We start from the raw sequence: 25,232 nt of genomic DNA, 5'->3' as shown, positions 1-25,232 counted from the left end.
TATGTCGTTGTGCCGTACTATAGAAGTGCAGTCGCCATGAAAGGATTGATTTATTTGAGTGTGGCGGAATCAACTTTGAGCAATTTATGCTTCGGTGAGGACAGATGAGAAGAAGGTCGAGGTTTTGTGTGTGTACTCGCCCCGAGGGGTGATAATTGCAAAGGCTCACTTTAACTGACAGGAGATTGCATTAAAACATTCGTGGCAGAGTGACACTGACTGATGATCACATTTAACAACGAGACATCAGTTCTTTGGATAACTTCTACCATGTCTGAACTATCTGATTGACATCTTAAAATAAAACCAAAGGCAGTGCTTCTCCGAACTTTGCACGTCGGCGTGGCACGTTTCGATTTTGGCCGAGTCTGATTCGTACGTACCACAATAGCTTGAAGTAATTTCACATCAAAGGTGTTTGAGCAACCCAAGAGCAATACATCATGCTCCCACTTTAAATTGCTCAAGATTACTTGTGACACATCTAAATCATAGCCCTGGAAAATTAGTTGATGTCGTTTCAGTTGAGGCAGACGACCACCCCACACTGAAGTTTATTTTTTGGAAGGGTGTTTTCTGGCCTCTGCCTTCAAAGAACTTGCTCATGTCACTCTAAGAAGAGTGGTTGTAGGACCTAAGCCCATTCCGTTGACAAATAAATACACTTAAGGTCGCACCATAGTGCATACACGTTGAAAAAAAAAATGTGGATTTAATTTACTCAAATTTATGTCATCGAGTGGTTTCACGTAATAAAAAAATACAATACAATAAAAATCATCTGGATCCAGCTAGATTGTTAAGAAGACACTTACTTAAAAATGTATATAAATACAGATAATCTTATTGGCAAAATGGAGTAAATTCAACACACCATTTCAGTGCAGTAGATCAAAGTAGGGCAGACTGTTGACAATAAATAAACTACATCTGCTCCCGTGCAATCAAATTTTTTGAAGTGCCTATTCCAGTTGACTTTGAGTAAGAGGCGGTGTGATCGCACTGGTTGTAAGACTATCATAGGATATATACAGACACTTCTGGACAATATAAAGTCATCATTCAACTTAACACGCACAATTTTGGAATCTCATTTAAAGTTATGCAAATACAACAAGAGAATGGAATAAGGATGAAAGTTTGACACAAGATTTTGTTTTTTGGACTGATGCCGTACACAAAATTCATTTTAAGTCTAAGTGCAATTATGATGCATATTAGAAGTATTGGAAGGTTGTGAAAATCCAGTGAATTCTCCAAGGAACCCATGTTTCCTCCACATTAGGCCTCCACGTCTTGTGGCAATAAACACCCACATGCTTCCCCACTTCAACTGCCTAATGGTTTATTTTGACTGTCACCCACTTTCATTGCTGCAGGTTGCTGAATTCCATTGACATTTCACAGCGCCGTCCGACTATAAGTGCGCGTGTGTACTCAGCTTCATTGAATAGGCGCCCATATATTTTTCAACATCCGCGTATTTGTTCAGCTATCATGACAAAGCTTGATATGCAGTTGCTCTTCCGACTACTACACCTGTCCTTTTAGGACCAGTCATCCAAGAATAATGCACTACTATTTGCTTAGTATTATACCTCTTTGGTTAGATTTTCCTTTTAGATCACTGCGAGAATCTTACGCTGCTTCTTAGGGGGGTCGCATCTGTTCTGATTGGAGCACAGTGTACAACGCGAGGTTCCTAGACCTGGATGGGTTTGGTGTGAAAGAACTTGTCAGGGATCGGCATGGAGGAGGACCCAAATGCAAGGAAGCAGGGAGGCGAGGTTAGAGTGCTCTTAAAAGTGCATTTTACTTAAAAAAAGTCAAACATCTTGGATTGATGAAACCATCAACAGAAGTCCAAACTGAACACGACTCGACTAAGACAACAAACAAAAAGCAACTGAACCAGACATGGACAAAAGGGAACTGCAGTGAGAGAAGATTTCATGAGACAATGAGGAACATCTGGACAAGGAACAATTGGTTAGAGCAGGGGTCGGGAACCTATGGCTCGCAGGCCAAAAATGGCTCATTTGATGATTGCATCTGTCTCGCAGATAAAACAAAATATTCTCGCTTGTTTAATCCGTCCATTGATTTTGTCACTGCTTGTGTCCTATTCAGGGCTGCAGTTGCAGAAGCAATTTTAATTGGATGATACTGGCCTACGTAGGTTGTTGATGTGGAAACAGGTAATCACCACCTTTTGAATCAGCCCGCTCGTCATTAGCTCAAAGCTAATCCCTAACGAATAAGATGGCGAAAAGAAAAAAAAGATGACGATTATGGTAGACTTTAGGATGAATGGACCAAAGGATTCGCCTTTGTGGAGAGAACAAGTTCTCGGTCTACTTTGCGATGACAAAATACTACAGATGAAACGGTCAAATGTAAAGCGACACTTTGACACGCGCAGCAACTCCGCGTATGGACCCAGCAAGCTGACTATAATTCCGCTAGCTTTGCTTAACCATCGTGAGGAATGGAAAACCTTCACGTTAATGGTGAGTATGATAACAACATGATTTTAAAGAACACATTCAGAGGCTTATTATACTGCCATTTTGTTGAATTCAATTCAATTCAATATATATATATATATATATATATATATATATATATGGGTCTCACTGAAATACATTTCCAAAAATTTGGTTTCATGGCTGTCTTGGTCAAAAAAGTTCCCGACCCCCCGGTTAGAGGGAGCTGATTGGTTAACACAAGAGACCGGGATGACAAGCACAGGTGAACCCAATAATTTAATGAGACAGACATTGGCTGGGACCCCCGAAGGTCGCATTTTTGGCCGGATGACATCACGTCGAGCATGACTTGACCATCCGGATCCACATTAAGACTGTTGAAATTTGCTATGGTTTACGTGGTCCACCGATGCTATGTAAGGAGGAGCCAGGCATCGAAGGACCCAGCCTGCAAAATGTATTTCTAGAATTTGGAAAAGATGTGCAGACAAGTCCGGCCAAAAGTGATGTCATGCCGCCGAAAAATGCGGCCAAGAACGCGGCCTTCGAAAGACGCAGCCTGCGAATTTGGACACGGCCACAGACAAAGAAACACAAGGAAAACATGACACTTAATTTAAAATTAAAAACCAAAAATCAACAAAGATAGTTCATGACAGAACTTGCAAAAACCTTGACCTCAACCCCATTTAAAACAAGAAAAATGAGTCTACCATACACTCAAACATTTTGGCAAAAGAATGGGAGCCGTTGTCGATGCAGGGGAGGCGAGATAACTCCACATATTGTAATTTTATTTAACCAATCTACATAGGAACAGGTATATTAGCATTGATGGGAAATTCCAAGACAAAGAATAAAGCAAGGGTTTGTAAAGACCAATCAATAAAAGACAAACTCACTGTTGAATTTTAACATGTGAAAAAGCATCTCTAAAGGACTGCACCTGAAATACTCCTCCAAATGCCCAATACTGATCATCTCATTAATCATCCACCTGCAGTGTGGAGACAGCTTACGCATGAAAAGGAGGAGGCTCTCTTTGCTGTGTTTTGTATGTGCGTGTGAGTGTCTGCATCAACATGTGTCCTTCGCCTCATGCTACATTCAAGACTGCTGGGAAGATGGAAATATTCCACTTGAAGCCAAGTCTGACCACAATGTGTTCCAGACGAAAGAAAAGGAGATGAAAAATGTGACCATGATAAGCTTTTTGTGTCTGTCTATAAATACAAAAGTTGACTGTCAGCAGTCCTATGCCTCATTCTGTTCAGTTTTATTGCTAGCAAGTATTTTTTGCGAGTGTTGCACCGGCCGCACCGCACAATTTTTGTTCGTGCTTGGGAAATGTTTGGACCAGTAGCCATGAAATGTTTTTATTGGCTCTTTCGTATTAAGTGCTGTGGTTGATTTTGCACCGAACCTTACCGGGGAAGAACCAAACACCCCTGCGTGTCTGTTTTGCGGTGCCCAAAATGAGGAAGAGGAGGCGGGTGAGGGTGGCAAGACAGATACATAAGTACAATTCTCCCAATGACTCAAACCAATGTCTGACAGACATAACACACTTTGCATGGTATTGGTGACAGGGAGGTTACATTCTATTGAGGCTGCAATTGTTGATATAAAAATGATCTATTTATATATAAACATATAACACGGGGTAGGACTAGGTAAGTTTTTTACTTCTTCCTACTCCCCTGAACATAATAATTGTGTTGAATGATGTCTGATTTCTCTTTCCTTTTTACTATTTTACTTACCTTACTTTCTGTCAAATTATTACTGTATATGTTTTATGTTCAATAAACAAACAAAACAATTACTTTAAATATTGATGAATGAAGAAAGTGGCCAGCAGGAAAAACAATGAGTCCAGCGTAAAAGGGCAGGTGCTTCAGCACCACCTAGCTAGCTTACGACAATGTGTGCACGTGCCTGTCTTGTTGTCTAAATGGCATCCGGCGGAGACACTGGTTTATTGTACCTTCTGGCATCAAGTGGAAGAGCAGTTCATTGTTCGGCACAGGTATATTTGGAATTTGAAGTGTTACTTTATGGGAAATCAGAGGTGTGTCTCTTTTTCAAGGAGATGACGCTCCCAATTTCTAATTGAGGCGCCTTTGTGAGAGCATGGATCACTATTTAAGGATATGTGCTATGTGACCAATGTGATATTTGTAGCGCTCTCCAAATAACCACAGGCCAATTTCCTTTCTTTCCCCTTCTATTTCCTATGCTTCACTTTCCCTCCCTGGCTCTGGCCTTTCTCCTTTGGGAATTTATGATGCTGAGGCACGGCAGGAAATTTGCCAGTAGAAAGGGCACTTTTGCAAGCTGTCCTCCGACGCGCCACCCACACAGTCCTAAATCTGAGTGTTATCCCCACCCATAAATCAATGAGGTCATTAAATCAAACAGCAGACACCCCATCTGCCCTTTTTCAACGACACAGTTTGTCTTCATCTTTATTCAATTAGGGGGCTTATTGGCCCAGCATACAGCATGCCAAGTTGATATTCCGACTGAAATGTCAGCGTTGTGACCAGGACAGGATGATCAGAGGGATGCTGTTTACAATGACCACATACTAATAAGGGACTTCTTTGTGCTCATTTCGGGATTCACTTGTTGGCATTGGCTTGAGAGAGCATATGAATTGAGTACTAGACACTCACAATTCCTTCCAAACACATACAATTTAAATAGCTGCAGGAGGGCTTCCACCGCTCTACGTCAACAGATCTGGTGGAAACAAGTGTGTGTCAAGTTGGTCAACTCCTATTTCTCAGTCCAAAATGAGCACTGACGGGAACCCTTCTTCATAAAACAGAAAGAAAAGTACAATATTTGCTCTTTGTAATGATTAGCACAAAGAGACTAGACTCGAAATTCTATTGTCCGTTGTAAAGCCTTCCAAAAGTCGACTGAATAAGGGGAAAGAAGAAACAACATGTTTATTTTTTTCTTAAATTTCCCCTGAATTTGATTAGGTTGTAAACATTTGTCCATGTATTGCAGCTACGAAAAAGGAGAGCTCTGGTGTTGTTTTTTTAAACTAATATTGTAATTTATTAATGTTTTTCACAGTCTAAACAAATACAGGTACGTCCTTCTCCATCTCTGTGCCTTCTCCTCTGTCGTTAGACTCGAGAGGCGTTCAAGGACCGCCTCTGAAAAATGTAAAATAACGATAACTTCAAAGACACGAAGGAAATCGAAAATAATCCACCAGAAGAGAAAATCAAGTTCGGAAATCACAAAATAATTGTTGTGAACACACAACCAAGGAATAAATAACAAACAATTCTGAGACAGTCCAGTCCCCTTCACATGTTTTACTGAAACAACAGTACCGTATTTTCACGACTATTCGACGCACCGTACGGCTGGGCGCAGTCTCATTAATGGGTGACATTTCTGTATTTTACACATAGACAGACCGCACTGTACCAATGGGCGCAGTTTTACAGTGGTAAAACATACGCCAGCTTAAACATACGGCATGCATGCGCGCACGCTAACACGTTAGCTTGAAGCATACGGTAGCATGCCAAGACATACAAATACAAGCTAAAAACACGTTTTTCAAAAAGGCAACGAAAGCAGAACTGAGTTCGGGTGTATTTTATTTAGCCATTGTACAATGTTCTCACGTTTTTCAATCAATCATCACCCAGAAATCCATCAAAGTCCTCATCCTCTGTATCAGAAGCAGAGGACTGCACATCCCAGTTGTCATTGAACGCATCACATGCTAGTGTGAGTTGCTACGCATTGGCGAGCGGAAAGAAGGAGTAGCAACAGCAAAGTCAACATTTCTCTCGTGTGAAGCTTTCCCACATTTGAAAGTAAAGAACAGAGGAGAAACATGGTGGCAGCGTGTGTGTGTGTAGAAAGAATTGAACAATTGTGCAAGTACCGTAATCCATCAAAAACGCCGCGTTCCCTCTCGTTGTTGCGTATTGTGGCGTAACTCGCCCAGCGCTGCCTCTCTCTCTTTGTAAAGTTGTGTTTGCCATCTATCATCCATTGTTCCCATGCCGTTCGCAACTTTACTATGAACGCCCGGTTGATGCCGATGTCCAGCGGTTGGAGTTCTTTAGTCAAGCCTCCGGGAATAACGGCAAACTCAGAGTTCATTTGCTTGACTTTTTCACCGCTGCTGTGAGATGGGCACGCATGCCAAAAGCATAACCGGTGGCTTTAAGTTTAAACTGAGCTTCGTAGGCGTGTCTCTTTGTCGAATTTATTTTCGGGGGTTCTTAGAAACCAAAACCGGAGTTGTTTTGCAACAATGCACATTGCCACACTCTATACAGGTGTTGGTACCTGCTTGCGGCGTCCCTTTAGCGACCACTTACACGCCCACCCTTCACCATTGGCGGACTGCTCCCCAGCTTGCCTGTCCTCTCTCTCTCTCTCTATCTCTCTCTCCCTCTCCACATATGTATATATACACGCCCACCCTTCCCTGATTGGCCGACTTCTTTCCCGCATGCCTGCCCACAGTCACTTCCGCCTTTTCTCTATATAAACAGCGTGTCGGCTGTCAGTCAGATTTTGGAACTCAGCGCATACAAAGGACGCTCCGCACCATAAGGCGTCCTGTCCATTTTGGAGAAAATTTAAGACTTTTAATGGCGCCTTATAGTCGTGAAAATACGGTATATATATACCAACTGAGCGGCTGGATAGCTCAGATGTTAAGGCATCGGTTTGGCATACGGGAGACGGTGGTTCGAATCCCGCTTGGGGCAAAAAATGAGCACATAACACCATCCAGTGTGGGTCCTTGGGCAAGATCCTTCACGCTAATGCCTACCTCATACAATGATGAGAGACAATAAAACGAATGACAGACGTCGCCCGGCCAAACAAGGTCTTCGTCAGGTGCTGGGGAACCAGAACACCTTGATGAAAAATGGGCTACTGGAACAAAGCGGAGATGGGCGAGATGCGATAACATGGCTCTGTTGGAATGCTACTACTCAAGCAACCCTAGTCAGAGGGGTTACATGCAGAGAATGTGGGCTAAATGGTTACTTCGAAACCCACAGTCACGGTTGACCACGAAACAACTAGTAGCTCAGTGTTCCAACATCCACAAACGGCAACTGCTGTCACAACTTGAGATTGATGAGGTACAACTCAGGTTGCATGGTGAAGGGCCCCGGGCTGCCAGATCAGAGGAGGAGGTCATACAAGAGATTGGGAGGCAAGCCCCAATGAATGCAGATGATGAGATTGGGTGGCCAGCCCCAATGAATGATGATTGAATCTCTCTCTCTCTCTCTCTCTCTCTCCCTCTCAATATATGTATATATACACGCCCACCCTTCCCTGATTGGCCGACTTCTTTCCCGCATACCTGGCCACAGTCACTTCCGCCTTTTCTCTATATAAACAGCGTGTCGGTTGTCAGTCAGATTTTGGAACTCAGCGCACACAAAGGACGCTCCGCACCATAAGGCGTCCTGTCCATTTTGCAGAAAATTTAAGACTTTTAATGGCGCCTTATAGTCATGAAAATATGGTAAATAAAAACGTAACTGTAGTTGCAATTGTGACAAAAAGACGAACACTGTACCGAGGCAACTGCAAGGGAAGCTCGGCTTCCCCTAAAATGTCAAAAAGTAAGTGATCAAATATATGTGCGTACGTACAATTGTGTGTAAATGTCATTGAGTAAATACGCACTACAATGCGCTCAACTTTCGTTCCCAATCGGCTTCTTATTACTGGTTACGACGTGACTCTCTTCTCATTCATTCCCACAGCTTCACTGTGCTTTAAATTGTGTGGACGCTGAGCGTCGACTGCGTGGCCGCAGGGCTACGAGAGAGTTCAGTGTAGATTGTCCCAAAGCATTGAAACAAGACGAGTCCTTGGATAAATGTTGGTTTTGTCCCGCCCGGCGGACACTCAACGTCTCTGGGAGTCTATGGACAGTAGGCGTTTATCGGCTGACCCGGACGCACAGCTTTTCTGCATGATGATTGGATGATCTGTCTGAGGCTGAATCTCTTTTTGATTGACAGCAAAATGAGCCAATCACCGATCTTATTAGCTATCCTTTTCATTTTTTTTTGAAAAGGAACGGAGAGTAGAATTCACGTATAAATAAACGGACACATTTTATGATGTAGGCCGAAATTGAGCTTCCCCTCCTTGACAGATCAGCATCCGCCACTGCAGTGTACAGTATTATTATTCCCATTATTGAACCTTTTCATTACCTTACTCACTAAAGCAGGTGGCTCCCTCTTTGGCTTGAATAAACAATGAGTGGCAACTCGCTATAACTGGCTGTTGAAGACATTTCTGGGCCAAGTCAAGCCCCCAGAAGGCAGCTTCAACCTTTTCACACGTTGCCAGAAAGCATATTGTCAAAATTGCCATGGCCTCCTGCTGAATTAGGCTTTAAGCTTTTTTTCTGAAGAGACACATGGCCCTTGAAACCAAACGTTTTTGTGACCATTCAGGATGAAAAAGTAGCCAATATCGGTCTTTAAATTGCAACATTCAATTGCAATGGGAAAGAATTGCTGCTGTAACATAACACAGATGGTATTTACCGTCATTCAATAAAACAGACAACAACAAACAGTTACAGGTACCGGTATTTAAAAAAACAGCATCATGCCATATTCTGGTCTATTTGATTCTTTGGAAGATGGTGGAGAAAAATACTTGAATTTATATAAAGTGGAGCTAGGAGACAATTCTGGATCCGTTTATATATTAGGATTATGCATTTGAGAGGTTACCATGGTCATGGGAGTTCCAAATGGATTTTGATTTGGAGTGAACACGTCCATGGAAATACGCTGGGTTTTGTCACATCATTTTACACATAGCTTATGATACCACTTGTGGAATGTGTCGTCTGTTAGAAAATCAGCAAATATGCTGTCATGGACTAGAAGAGGATTGTGCGCACAAAAAAAAAATCACAATTTTGTGGACCTTAAATTGGCTAGCTACAATGTGTGATGGGATTATTCAGTTACCGATGCAACAAATATGATTCACGTTTTTTTTCCCTAACATCTAAATTACATCTCCTCAGGTATAAAATAAGGTACTTAGCCTGCACTTGCATTAAGTTTCATGCTTGTTATTTGGAATTAAGGCAATTAAACTTAAGGCATATTTTCAGATGCTTGTGTAAGTTGAGGGGTTCGCAGGTTTTGGATGGATTGCTCTACGTTTAGAATGGGCAAAAAGGAGAGGACGACTTCGTTTGAACACAGCTCTTTTTTTTATTTTTCTTCTCAACCGCTCCCCCGCTAACTCTCCAATGAACACTCCCCCTTTCGGTAACGACCCGCCTTCCTGTTTTTCTTCCCCATTCACATGTAAGCAACCTAAAATATTTCAGGACGTATTAAACAGAGTATAATTAAGGTAACTAACATAAAATAATATAATGCATGACTATAAAATGATAATAATTAACAATTTAACAAAAGCTTACACTAACATTGTTTTCAAACAAACAAGTAAACAATTGAAATTGGGGAGCACTCGGGAAACATGGGCAGGCTGCTAAATTGTATATTTAATAGTATTATTATCATCATGATTGGTACAGCCAAGTGTTTGTAAAAGCCTTATTTCTGTTCTGTCTAAACGGCACTGATACAGAATGGGATGCATGCATTCGACAAAGTATTTGTTTTGTTTTGAAGGTAGTATCAAAGCTGTTACAGAGGTCGGGCCACAACTGTGTGTCAGGATATTCCACAATAAGTCAGATCTTCTGTTCGAGCTCTCATAGGTCCCAATTTGGGTGGGTGTGCCTACTGCGGCTCCATTGTGTAGATTTTGTGGGGTGACCATTAATTAATCATCGGTCTTGGAGGAAAATATGTTCATCTCTATTTCCTGATCGACAAATTTCCAAGTGTGAACATGTGTGTTTGTTTTCACGGAGTGGGCACTGTTATGTCAATTATGAACATAATTACTGGCTTCATATGGAGAAAAACACTGTTGATTGGATCAGCTGTCAAGTTGCAGACGTTTGGTCTACTGTGAAAGAAAATTGTCATTCTGTGACAATTTTCTTGTCATTCTGTGAATGACAAGAAAATGGGCTCAATCCAACTAGTCCAGACAAGGCAAATACTACTTCAAGCTGAGTGGAAAAAGTTAGATGTCCAACGTCAAGTCAAAATGATTCTTAATAAAGACTGCTTGTAAGAGAAATTTGATTGCATCTGCTGGGGGTACAAATCCCAGTTCAACACTGCACAGCAATTATGCAACTGTGGTTATAAAAAAATGTGAAACGTCCATGACAATTAATTAATACAGTATTTAAAAGAAGTAACAGCTAAAGGAGAAAGTCTGATTATGGTCTAAAAAAATGTTCTGTGATTCGTAATGTTTGCTTTGTTACTGTGATTTCAGAATATCTGTTGCTTTTGTGTGCGCGTGCATGTGTGTGTGTGTGTGTTTTGTTTTATTTTAACATTTGTATGTGTACGTTTGTCTATTTTGGTTGCATATTTTTCTGTTCGCTTGGGTGGCACGGTGAGTGACAGGTTACCACATCTGCCTCACAGTGCTGTGAGGTCCAGGGGTCGATTCCAGCTGCGGCCTTCCTGTGTGGAGTATGTATGTTGTGCCTGGGTGGGTTTTCCGGTTTCCATCCACATTCTGAAAACATGCATGGCAGCTTAATGGAACACTCGAAATTGTTGAGTGTAAGCACGAATGGTTGTCCGTCTATGTGTGCCCTGCGATTGGCTGGCAACCAGCTCAGGTTGTCCTCCGCCTACTCCCAGCTGGTATAGGCTCCAGTACAATCGCGATTAGAAAAGCGGAATAGAAAATGGATGGATGGTTGGATGAATTTTTATGTTTGTTTGTTTGCAGCATTCCTGTGTTTGCGGTGCGTTTGCCCCTGTCACCCACCGTACATGTAGTATTGGTGGATTCCCAGTGGGATACACCGTGGTCATATCCCAGTGCTTTCTTCAGCTACACTTTCATCAGAAAACAAAATCAATTAGTTCAGTAAAATATATACTTTTTACACTAGTCATCAGCACAAACTGTCACATTTATTACCAATGGTTCATGCACTCGGTTTAGCAAAACAAAATGATAATCAAGTATTACAAGTTCATAGAGATGATTTCTTTCTTGCTGTTCCCTTTCTGTCAGAGATTTTCTCGGACAAAGTTAAAGAAATGACTCGGCACACAAGAAAATTGTGTTCAATATCGGCGGAAGCGGATCTCTGAGAGCGAACGACGGTTAGTTGCTCCGCATAACATACAAGGAAAACACTGCCCCCGATATTTGCATACCGCACCCACGGTCCGGCCCCTCGGTAGTGATTGGTTACCTGTTTTTAAACATTGAACCACCAGTACGTTGCCACCTTTTCTGTCTGGTCTACATCGAATTAACATGTTGCAGACTTTGCGGATGGCCAATGTCGCCTGGGCGCGACGGGTGTTCTCAACTCGTCTTTTGTTGTTCAACCGCTGTTCCCGAATGATTCATTCCCCTTTTGTGATCGAGTTTCGCCCTCTCCTCTGTGATCGCCCACAGGTATTGACGCGCTAATTGTGGACTTCAACAACCCTTCGGCTTTGTGCACAGGAATTTGGGGGTGCTGGATACGCACCCAAATGTTTAGATGTGCCCAGATTAAATGAAACTTTAAACATGATACAATTTTGCTCATAGATTCTTCGAACAGCTATGCACTGCCTTTTAACGCAGGGTAGCCTATACAGGTATTGCTTGGCAAACTGATCTGAATTATCGACAGTGACAGTTTCATTTTCTTCAGCAGGAGGAGAGGAGGGCAGGCAGATCTCATTGCGGTCTATTACTTGCATAATTGCATCATTAATTGGGAATCCCTTGCACTCTTTGAAAGAGATTGGTGGCTGGTCCTAGTTAAGAGAAAGGCTCCACATGCCGATGTTTGTAATGAGTGCCTGCTTCCTCATTAGTGCAAGATCCCTGCAGAGCTTCTCCTCTGAATACAGGGGGGGGGGGGCGATGTCTGTGAATGACAAATCTATGGTGTTTGGTGGAGTGGAGCCATTCAGGTGAAACTTATTACACTTTTCTTCCCACACTCAGCTATAGTATTCGGCTTTAGAGACACCCCCCCTTAACCACAACCACACACACACACACACACACAAACACACACAGGGGTACTCCAAGGTCGATTGTATCTGAGCGAGCAAAGCAGTTACCAAACTGGTGTTTGAAGAACCATTCCCAAACTGCTCGCTTCTCCGATAATGAGGAGCCTCTCACAGAAATCCTGCCAGGTGCGGCTCTGGCAGGAGAAGATGATGTGAAGTGGTTGAATGAGTACGTAATTAGGGAATGTAGGGTTGGTCTTGAATTGGCAATGGAATGACAAGTGTGAAAAGTGTCTTTTTTTCCAACATGGAAAAAGAAAGCAAGTGAGTAGGCGGTGTACTTTTCAACAGAAAGGGAATTTGTAGAATTCCACCTGTTACAACTTGATTTGCATCTGATTCAAAGTCAAAGCACAAAAGGGAGCTGGATAAAAATCCTAACACTTCATTATCAGCTTTTTTTGCTATGTAATTGAAGGGAATTCTGCACTCACTGTATGTTTCGGCCTAACTAGAAAAAAAAACCAGTCAGATAGGCAGTTTGCGTGGTGTAGTTTTTGGCAAAAGTGGAGGCATTTTTGTATTTAGGATTTATCTCTCAATCTTGGGTGCTTTTGGTTTAATAGAGTCTGTTTGATTGCTTAATTCATGACGAGTTTGCACTGAGGTCCACAATTTGGCATATTCGCCACCCTACACTGGCTCTAGGGATTGTTGGCTGTATGGTGAAAAACAGACTGCGAGAAAGTATGCCAAAACCTTCTCTAAACAGATGAAAGTGTGAGATAATTTCCCTTTCCTCTCTTGGATAAATGTAATCGTGAATAATGAGTAATGAAGAGATCATAAAAATTTTATAATTAAAGGTCAGAAGAACGCATGGCAATTGAACATTTGTGGTAAATACCTTCCCCACTGGTCGCTGGAACCTTGTTTCTGAATACACAACAGAGGCTACTAAACAGCTCAGAAAGGAAAGATAAGCAGTTTGAAAACTGTCAATAATGAAGCAGCTTTATCAATTTCCTGGAATTAACCTGCTGTTTCCCAACAGCAAAAACAATTTACCGATCGCTTGGCACTCTATGCATTCGCAAATAATATCAAGGTTGTGATGCTTGACTACAACACCCCATGTGGCCATTAAAAAAAAAAAACAAACAAACAAAATAGCCTTATGAGGCACACAATTTACGAAGTAAAATTATTCACTTTGCTTGGCTCGGAGTTTGTCACACAGTCTTCTGTGAAGTCTCAAATGCCGACATTCAAAACAAGCGATGCCCGCATGGAAAAAAAAATAGAGTACGCTAAAAGCTTTGGGTGCTTGTTTTGGATTCTGTGATGAAAGTTAAAAAAAGGTACCTTTCACCACAGTTTAAAAGGTGTAGGTGGTGGTGGGGTGGGGGTTGGGGTTGGGGGACAATAACACCATTCAAAACCGTATAACACCATTTATCATTGTTTTTAACTCCTTGGTATCTGGTGACAAAGTATTATCGCTCTCTGGAAGGGTGTAATGCATGTAACAAACAGATGGCGGCCTTGAAACAAGTTCAGTGATCTTTATTATTCAAGTATCTACAGGTAAGTATCTAGATTTTTGCAATTTTTTACATCTACTTTCGAATGACACACGTCTGATATCATTTTACATACGGTATATTTTCTGGTCATCCACTATGTACTGGTTTACTTGTCTGATATCCGTCCAAGCAGTGTGGTTTTAAGTTCCCACCCAATGGCGGTGTGAATGGTTCCATGTCCCCATATGCGCACTATGATTTAAAGGGGATCAGTCCAAAGCATGGTCTCCGTTTAGCGCAATGTCAGCTGGGCTCTACTCCACTGCATGGGCTTTACCTCCATCAACAGAATATGTGGTATTTAAAAGGTTGCATTTACAGATATATTTACTGACCACGGTAAACAACATGTCCAAAATAGACTAAATGTAAACAACCAGATACTGGCACAGAAACACAATTGTTACATATGCATGTATTTTTAGTAGCAGAGATTTTTTTTCTCCGTCAAATTCAAATTAAATAATGTGTGAAATTTCTCTGCTCCTTTGTCCAATCTTGAAGTTTGGTTGCGATACTAAAAACCAAATACATCCAATAAAAAACTAATGATAATACAAAAAATTAAAATCTAGCAATATTTTCCTGCTTACATGCAAACTGGGCTATTTGTGAGAAAAACAGCAAAAGTGGGCCCTTTGATTCATGTAGTCTTGTAAATCTAGTTTTCTAGGGTGAAAACGCCAGCCTCAGCATATTCAAGAAATTGCATGTATTTCCATACATGCACCACACACGGAGGGTTAATGTGCTGTGAAATAATATTAGCACACCACGGGCGGGCTTGTCATTCCGCTGTATTTATGTAACTGAGAAAACTTTGTGCAAACATTCTCCAGCTCATCCATTTTACATTTGAAGCATCGGTACCACTGACATGTTTGTTAGTTTGTCCATTAGCTCAAGAATTATGAGCTGGCCAGACATTCATCGAAACCAGCGGTGTCAAACTCATTTTTGTCACGGGCCACATTGTAGTTAGCGTTTCCCTTGGAGGGCCATTATGAATTTTTGGAAACCATATAAATGTTTAATCACCTCCACATATTACATACACAGCGCACAGCAAATTGATGGATAACCAGTTTGAAAATCAGAAGTCAAGAATAATGACTGTTATTGTGGCTTATATGTGACAATTAGAAATTTTGGTTCAAACTTTGGCAAGCATCATGGAACTTGATATGCTTGATTTGCTTTCACGGGCCACATAAAATGATATGGGGGGCCAGATCTGGCCCCCGGGCCTTGAGTTTGACATTGTGATCTAAACGTTTCTGTTGTAGTAGTTTCACACTGCTATACACCACACCGATCACTGGTGAAATATGGATCCATCTTACAAAGATGAATCTTGAAGATAGACCACATCAACTTCAACTATTGTTCATGGTATGATAAAAATGATCTTTGGCAAAAAAGATCCATTCCACTCATTGAATGCATAACAAATGAAGCATCCTGCCCACCGGGAGCCTTTTCAGCTCAGATAAGCTGCATTTATTTCCTCAATAACTATCCCTGTTATTGGTGCGAAGCCATGGACATCTGTTGAACCTGATTATTATAGCAGACCCTTTTTCATGTGTCCTCAGTTCGTTCCACTCATGCGGACCTTTCGGGATTGTTTATCAAAAAAGTGCACGTGCTGTGAAAGAGGCTATTCATAGGGAGGATGCTCGTGATCGGACGCAGATGGTAACGTGCCATATTCTTGATGATGTCAGGTAGCATAATGCAGGCAAGTGCTGAATAAGGAGCACACTGATAGATGACAAACACCTACCGAGCTTTCTTTTGGGCCACATCGGCTATAGTTAGAACCATCTGGAAAATATGTATTATGTAAGCACAGCATTTTCAAACCACCGCAGTTGTTGTTGACTCCCAAATATTCTCAAGAGGTTAGTGTCCTTGTTTATCTCTGACCTCAAATGACTTTAAAACAAGGTTCTTAATCTGGCTCTCACTCCACCAACAGTCTTGAAACCACATTCTCTATATTTACAGTCTTCACTTGAGCTCAGTCTGGTTTTACATACGCCAACATGTTAAGATGCCTCAGGACTACCTAAACAAATGCTAAACTCACTTCTCCCATGCATAAACAACATCAAAATAATTCAACACGGGGCCATAAAGTTATCTATGAAGGCCAAGCAAGACCAATAGGGATTAGGCGAGGTAGTTATTTGGTGATGTATAATCACGTAGGATGAAGTGGATATACCAGCAGCAACTCAATATTTTGTTAACATAAACAAAACTGTTGAAGTCTTAAACTTAAGCAAATTAGAACAATGTATCTTGGCTTGTATCCATCAATGCGGTATGCTCACATGAGCTAAACAAGGTGGTGACGCACACTGTCGAATGTCTGTGTTTACACCACATTGATGGGAATGAGTAGACGCCAACAAACAGCACCACTCCTTATCACATTGACATTTTTTTACGACTTGTGCGGAGCTTGGTGTCACGTTGCTATTACCTCACGTTTTGCTTATTTGCTGTAATGGCCAGGCAAGTCCCACATGCGGTACATTGGCACTTAGTGCTAATCACTAAGTCAGTCCAATATGGCCCACAGATGTTCATTTGAAGGGTCATTTCTGTTGATGTATTAAGTTCAAGGTGATGACCTAACAGTTATTTATGATCTTCTGGGAATTCTTGGAAACTGGCGAGCATTTAATAGCCTGGAAAATTTGTCGGTACTCACAGACAACAGGACATGCTTGTCTGACCAAAGGTCTTGCAACCAGTGCCCACACCACTGAGTTTGTGAATTATGTGTGTGTGTGTGTGTGTATATATATATATATATATATATATATATATATATATATATTATATATATATATGTGTGTGTGTGTGTGTGTGTATCCTCCTGACTACCAGTAGTTCAAATTTGTCCTTTGTAGAGGACAACTCTAAAGAGGACATTCAGCGCTTTCCAATGATACCAAATTTGTAGGGCTTAGAAAAAGTAAGAAAATGGCTTCCCTCAGTGCAAGCACTTTTTATGGGAAGAGGAAAAGTAATACTTTTTATAAAATACATTTTGTCTTGAAATGCTGTTGGCATTTTAATTATAAGACTCTTATGAACACGCTAAAGTGTTGTTTGAGTTGTTTTAAGTGTATGTGCCTGTTTAAAAAATGTAGTGGGATTTCAAAATTTTCTTTTGGAGTAGTCCAATTACTTCACATAGATTGGGGAATTTAAAAATAAATGTGATTGGACATCATTTTTTCCCTGGTAGTCAGGAGGATATATATATACTTTTTATAACGTATATGCAGTTTTTGTCTCATGCTAGTACATTTGTCTAGAACAGTGGTTGTTAACCACTGTTATAGACAAATGTTCTTCTTCAAATTTCCATTCCCTCTCGCTCACTCAGGTCCTCATCCTCCCTCCACCTTTTTCTACCCTCTTCCCGTCTTAGTACAATGTGGTGCAGAGCCTTCAGTCGCTCTGCCCCCAAACTCTAGAACTCACTTCCTCCCAACATTCGTAATATTGACTCTTTCCATATTCAAAACCCAGCTCAAAACCCACCTATTCAGACTTGCTTATCCACTTTAAATCTTTCTTTCTTTGTTTATTATTTTATCTGTGGTTTTATTATTGCTCTTGGTTGTAAAGTGTCCTTGAGTGTTGTGAAAGGCGCTTGCAAATGTAATGCATTATTGTTATTATAACCTTGTTAGAGGTACCGAACCCAACCAGTTCATATGCACATTCACCGAACCCTTCATCTTTTTTTACAAAGTAAAAAGTAAATATAATTACATTTTTTAAATTGTATGATGTACTATCACAACAGTGACGACTGAGCGAACTAAATTTCCCGCAACACTGATTGGACAAGCAATGTAACGTGATCGTCTGCAGCCAGCGATGGCCAAGCGGCCGTGTCATAACTAACATGTTGAGTCGCGGGTGTCTTACACTACAAGGCAGAAGCTTCGTCGAACCCCTGAGACCGATCCACTGAACCCCAGGTTAAGAACCACTGGTCTAGAACATACTTAGTCAGGCAGCCATTAAAACCATTGTCAGTCCTGTTTTTATGGCACCTTGTGTTTCCCCCAAATAAAAAGAGCTGCCTTGAAGGCGAAGACCTTCTATCCGTCATTACGAAGCACATGGAAAACTACATAATGAGTTATTTATTTAGGTGCTTCTTGTTTTGGTGCATCCATCCATTTTGGAAAAGGGAAAGTAAAAACAGCATTCATCGTTGGGTTCATTAAGTGCGATTATATCACATATTCATCACAGCTCAGAACAATATTAAAAGCACTCTTAAACAGAGCCTTGTGTGTTGAGGGTCTTTGCTTTCCTTGACAGCAGGAGTGCAGCCAGAAAAATTCAGTGGGGTGGAAGCGGGAGAACAACAGATTACTGTGTGTGGGGTGGCCGTAAGAGACAAGTGCAATGTACACATGTACATCCGCATACTCAAAGGCCACTCAAAGTCCTCGTTTATCACGCCATCCCCAGTCAGAGTTTCATTAAATAAAATGCACACTTACTGTATACAGACCCATGCGCAACAAACTTATAATGATCATTCCTAAATGAAAAGCAATGTTTTGCCGAGCTCAATTTACTAGATAATAACCATATTTATTTGCGGCTGCTTTGCTTGTGTGTATTATTTCATAGTCTGCTTCTGTCTCATAATTTGCTAGCTAACGGTCCATCAGTGTGATAAATTGGCCAGCATCATTTTGCAGACTGCGATCAATGGCCCATTCCTTCAAATTAGATCTAAAAACCAGAATGACAAATATCCCTTAATACTGCATCCGAGTGAAAGTGGCATGTATCAAAAGTCAGGGGGAACCAACATTTTTCTCGAGATACACTGTATGTGGTGGCCATAACAGCAAGGCCACCACATGGCTCAGTCCCTGCTCAAAACACACACCCACACACACAAACTTGCTTTTATTGAATGAGCAATCGACTCAGCAACAAATCTGGTCGTGTTTTGTTAGAAGAGGTTGGACACAATCTATTTCCCATAAAACAGACATAGGACCCAGCGAAACCTCCTACTTGCCACTGCCTGGTCATCACATGACCAGGACACTTCATGTAAACAAGCTACCAGTACACATAGCTCTATGTAATAAAACTCAACTGCGATCAATCTTCAAAGTTGATGTGAACATCTTTACTTACATCAACATCAACCACCTGCTGCAAATATTAGAACAATCAGCCTGAATTTTATGAGCATAAAGTCTTGCTCTCCAAAGGCACTCACTACAGCTGACTGACAAAAATGCTTACTGTGCATAAAATCGAAAATATTGTCGCGATCTTTCTGAGGTTTTCCGAGGTTGACCAATACTAAAACTTTGCATCATACATAAACACAATACCTGACGTTTTTGTATCAGTTGGCACCTGGCGAATCGTCTCAGCAATGCAAGCACATTTGCACAAAGTTCGCTTTGGCGTTGGTCACAATGAGGTGGTGGTCTTTTCAAACGACTTTCAGACTACTGTTCCTCAGTCGGTAACGGTAGCACAAGTGAGTCACAACACTCTCTCCTCGTCTGGGTTGCCAGATCAAATTATTGCTCTAGTCACAGATTCAACTGCCGCCAACAGTGCAACAAGTTCCCAAGCCATGCATGCCATTTTTTCAATGCGATGGGGGCTTATGATTGCTGAGAAAGGGGAAGAAAAAAGTTCAAATAAAACCTCCGCTGTAACATATAGCAAAAATGTAACGGATGCCTCTTACTGGAAGTCGTGCACATACTAATTTTTCCATGTGATCCCTCAGGAAGAAGGTAGACAGCGATAAACCCAATTAAATAATAGGATTCTACATTCGAAACTGCCTTAAAAAATGTCATTGGCTACTTTGTTCATTTTTATTTTGATGCTGACAATGTGTTACATTGGCGAAGAAGTGGGGTACAAACTGGTCAGGTCACCAGTCAGTCACAGGGCACGTATTGTCAGACAACCATTCACACTCGTGTTCACACATATGCACAATTTTTCTTCTACTAACCTAACATGCACCGACCGTTTAGGATTTTTTTTTTCTTTTCAAGACGTACAGAGTTCAAAGCACAGCCAGAACATGCAAACTTCACTCACTAACATTAACACATTCATTGGAGAGATTCACACATTTTTTTAAACTTGGGTTGTGCTGGAGCAACACAACATTTATTGATTTTCCATCAAAACTTATATTACACCTGTCATGACGCCTCTCATGTGGTTGGCTTATGGTCCTATGGCCATTTGCAAATAACTTGCTCAAAACTAGCATAACAGCGGGCCCAGTCCCAGCTACCGAAGGCAGATACGTTTTTGGGGCACAACTAATGAAGGGTTTGGGGGGCAGAGGATGGATTGGGGGCGTGGGTGAGTATCAAACTCGACAAATCAAACGCTAATGAGATGAGGCCTCTTGCTCACTTGATGCAAAATGGTGTTCCATCTCTGTTACACAAGGAGATTTTCAAGGAAAGTGTCCAGAGTGGTTAGCTACATACTTTTTTACAAGTGTCTGACATCGGGGTGTAATAAAGGCTATGGCAGGCCTGACTGGGGTGTCCACATTCTCGATTTGCATGATTGATGCTGCCGCTGGCAGAGTGGGACAGGTCTGCGGCTCTAATGGCTCTCTGAGGATCTTAATCAGCAAGTCTCTCAGCTTTGAGGAGAAATAACACCGCTGCTTGAAGGGAGGCCATACAAGAAAGGCTTGATTTGCGGCATTCGTCTTATACAGAGCAAGAGGTCTCTATAGCAAGATAATGAGCTTAATCAAGAGCGAGACATGAACTCTTGTGTGGTGAAGTCTTACGTAAGGTGTGCGGTTACTTGATCAAACCACACATTCAAGCTTTGGACAGTTAAAATATGAAGCCCTTCACTGCAACTTCACTTTTATGTCCTGGCATCGGGGAAACCCATAAAAGTGACAGAACAAATGCATAACACAGTAAAATGGAGGGCAAGTGTGTTTCTACGTTTCCGAGCATAAAGTAGGAACAAAAAGGCAACAAAAAAAAAAAAAGAGCTGTTCCCTTCACGGAATAAAATACTGCAGAGATTACATTTGTGCTTTAATCATTTTGTTATATAAGGTGGGAACAGAAAAGCGAGGCAATCGCATTCACACACATTCACAAAGAGAATATTGCACTTTTGTCAGAATAGCAAACTGGAAACAAGCCAAATATCATATACTATGTATGTCAAATCAAACTCAAGGTTGACAACACACATTTTCTTTTGCTACATCTGCGGGAGATATTGATGTGAAGTCGCATGAAGAAAAACACGTGTAAAACGGTGTGTGTCCCGCGACTTTTATATGCCCTCTTTTTTGTTGTCCTACACAACAATTCTTTCGACGTGGCCAATGAAAGTGACAAGACCGTTTATCCAAACTGTAGGTTTCCTACGAATAATATCTCCGACAGCACTTCACGCAAAATAACAGAAACATACTGTGTGTAAAGCTCATGACGTGCAATATGTGCAATGAAAAATTTACATTTTGGTAGGGTTGGTAACTAGCTACAAAAAAAAAAAAAAATCAAACAAACTTAAAAATAAAAAATAAAAACTGTCACGAACTGTGGACGTGGAGGGAGGAGCAGGGTAAGCTTAACATATTGTATTTACAAAACACTGAGAAAACTGAATCCAGAACAAAGACCTGAAAACAGCAAGAATCCAAAGCAACAAGCAAAACACGAATAGAAGCAATGACCCGACACCAAGTGCTCTGGCCGGAAATCCTTTTAACAGAAAACCAACTGATCACATGATGACCAACAGGTGTGCCGCTGTGGGAGGAGCCCTACACAGCCACCTGTTGGTCCCAAACAAATCAACCGTGACAAAAACAAACCTCACAAAATGTTTGACAAAATACTGGGGGGAAAAAAAAGATCCACAAATAGGCGAATTATGCAAGTGTGCAGGGGTCTACTGTATAACTGTGATTGTTAAAATCAAGCACTTTGTGTTGTGTTTGTTCGTGTAAGCCTTGGAGGCTCTTCTTTACTTCATGATGAGACACGGAACAACACAGGTCCAGTATCTTCAGCAAGCACACGGATAAACCAACATAGAAGTAACAAATCAATTTTTATCATTTATTCAAGTCCAGTGCCATGAAAAAGTATTTGCTCGGCTTCTGAATTATGTGTTTGTTGCATATTTCTCACACAGAAAGATTTCAGTTCAGTAAAACTAATTTTAGTACCACACCGACACAACACAAGGAAATACAAAATTCCGTTTCTAAATGCCAATTGAATTTATTGAGACAAAACCTCCCCCAAAACATTCAAACTAAGTGTCCCTATGTGAAAAAGTACACGCTTAAACTCCAAAAGCAAAAGTAGATTTTTCATGGCGTGTACTGTGAGGCAATCTGCTCATGTGCACTGTTGATTGATCTCCACTGTTACTGCCAGTGTGTGCTTGAATGTGCATGCGTTGGCATCCCGAACCTGAGCCAGAAGCCTGTAGAAGCGCTTGTTGTTTTGACAGCACACTTGTGGATCCCCCTCATTGCCTCTGGAACTAATCAGTCCTGACATGGTGTTTTGCACTGGCCTAGCTGGGAAAAAAACAAACAAACAAAAGTGTTCGGAGGGTCTCAATGGTTGTGCTGGTAATAGTGTTCTATAAATCATTAGATGTGGCTGACCTGAGAGATCTGTGAACCTCAGCTGGGCCAGAAAGCTTCTTTGGGTCACCTTTGTATACCCCTGTGCAAGCTCGCACGCCACCATTCAGCCCGTCTCGGTGAACAAGACAAAATTAAGCGTGAGATAACGAAAGGTCATATTTCAACAATTTGCTTGGGTTGCAATGGAGTATCAACACATATACTTACTTGTTCCTCGTGTCTTTGTCATATACACAGATACTTCTTCATGACACACAAGTGACCATCACAGTCTGCTGATTTTATAGTCAACAACTCACAATCACACCTCAGGACAATTTAGATTGACCAACTAAACCAGGGGTCGGCAACCCAAAATGTTGAAAGAGCCATATAGGACAAAAAAAAAAAAAAACGAAAAACAAACATGGCTGGAGCCGCAAAAAAATAAAAGCCTTCTATAAAACTTACAATGAAGGAAATACATTATGTATGTACAGTATGTAGGAGACTGGACTGTCTCAGAATTGTTTGTTATTCATTCCTTTGCTGTGTCTTCACAAACGCCCCCATACAATTTATTTTGTAATTTCCTCGCTTGATTTTTTTTTGTTTTGGTGCATTATTTTCGCTTTTCTTAGATTCAGTGAAGTAATCATTAATTTCCATTTTTCTGAGGCTGTCTTTGAACACCTCTCGAGTCGTACGAGTAGAGAGAAGGCACGGAGTCGGACGCAGATGTGTCTGTGTTTGTCGAGACTGTTAAAAGCATAAATAACGTGTACGTTTTAAAAAAACAACACCACAGCTCTCCTTTTTCGGAGCTGCAACATGTATCTATATCTATTAGAGCTATATTAGTCTACTATCAAAATCTTTTTTTACAAAGCTCCAGGGAGCCACAAGATGTCGCTAAAGAGCCGCAATGTGGCTCTGGAGCCGCGTGTTGCCGACCCCCGAATTAACCTATGGTGCATTTTTCTGGAATGCGGGACGAAACCGGAGTACCTTGAGAAAACCTACACCGGCATGGGACGGACATGCAAAGTCTACGCAGGGAGGCCGGGGCCTGGAATCAAAGCCATGACCTCTGCACTGTGAGGCGGATGTGCTAACCAGTCAATCAGATATGTATATATCAATCCATCAATTCAACTTGTAATCCGCTTATCCTCACAAGTGTCACAGGCCAGCTGGAGCCTATCCCAGCTGTCTTTGGGCAGTAAGTGGGACACCCTGAAGTGGTTGCCAGTCAATCGCAGGTCACATACAGACAAATGACCATTCACACTCACAATCACATCTCGGAACAATTTAGATGTAATTCCATGAACCTGCCATGCGTGTTTTTGGAATGTGGGAGGAAACCGGAGGACCCAGAGAAAACCCACACAGGCCCGGGGAGAACATGCAAACTCCGCACAGGGAGGCCGGAGCTGGAATTGAACCCGGTATCTCTTCACTGTGAGGTCGACGTGCTAACCACTGGACCGCCAGGCCAGAGAGAAAGACAGAGAGAGAGAGAGAGAGAGAGAGAGAGAGAGAGAGAGAGAGAGAGAGAGAGAGAATGAATGAAGAAACACTGTTTCCAAACTTCACACATACCCATATACAGCACTCTGCCAAGTCTTGAGCATACATGCAGCCCCAACTTTAACTCCAAACCTCACAACTGTTAAGACAGATGTGTTAACGACTTGGCAACTGTGGTGTCCCATGTTTTACATTTGGTCATAAATAGTCAGATTGGTACAAAAAGCATTTAAGTGTGCATGATTAGGAGAATCAAAAACAAAATCTTACATTGACATGCGCTCATGGGAAAGCATTTCACAGCACAGACGCCTTGTTTGTCCTTTCTCTTTCCTCAATTCAGGAAAATCCACAAGTACCCCACAAGTCATATTTACAATTGGCCATCTCGGATCACTCAAATACAATTTCCTTTCAAGACATAGTAAAAACTTCAATAATGTGATGCAAGAAGCTCCACGTAATGCTTCTTCTATCAAGTAATAACATTGGCTCAATACTTCCCACATAGTCAAGTAATATTGAGACCGAAACAAGAAATGGTTCAAATCGCTACGATCATCATGAAATACCAAATAATATCAAGCTGGTAACATCGGGCAGCTATGAACAATTCTTTTGGCGTTTGAAACTTTCGGTTGAACTTTGACAGCTGCATAGCTTCAATGAGTCTTTGAAAGCACTGGGAGTGCCCTTCTTTTCCAAGATAGTCTGTACACTTCATTGTTTAAATATTTGTGTATCACCACCTCTTTAGATTTCTCTTGAAAGGATGTCGTCAATGAGTATTTCATCTAGATTTATCATAAATGCATCAATTCAA

At 41.4% G+C, this 25,232-nt stretch overlaps 1 protein-coding gene across 2 annotated transcripts in view; it reads right to left on the bottom strand.

Annotated features, from left to right (window-relative positions):
* Window positions 1-25,232, bottom strand: part of tmtc2b (transmembrane O-mannosyltransferase targeting cadherins 2b) — a 129,718-nt gene that overhangs the window by 13,839 nt on the left and 90,647 nt on the right. Inside the window, exons 9-10 of one of the 2 annotated variants that reach the window (XM_052061663.1) lie at window positions 12,722-12,807; window positions 5,647-5,662 (exon numbers count right to left, since the gene is read on the bottom strand). In XM_052061663.1, the coding sequence (XP_051917623.1) occupies window position 5,662; window positions 12,722-12,807 (87 nt within the window). In that variant the 3' untranslated portion in view covers window positions 5,647-5,661. Of the gene's footprint in view, window positions 1-5,646; window positions 5,663-12,721; window positions 12,808-25,232 lie in introns of those variants that run through there. The other variant, XM_052061662.1, reaches the window with a different exon arrangement.

The sequence above is a fragment of the Hippocampus zosterae genome, chromosome 3, assembly GCF_025434085.1.
Source record: "Hippocampus zosterae strain Florida chromosome 3, ASM2543408v3, whole genome shotgun sequence".
NCBI lineage: Eukaryota > Metazoa > Chordata > Actinopteri > Syngnathiformes > Syngnathidae > Hippocampus > Hippocampus zosterae.
The sequence above is the reverse complement of the archived record's forward strand: the minus strand, read 5'-3'. Positions and strand labels throughout refer to the sequence as shown.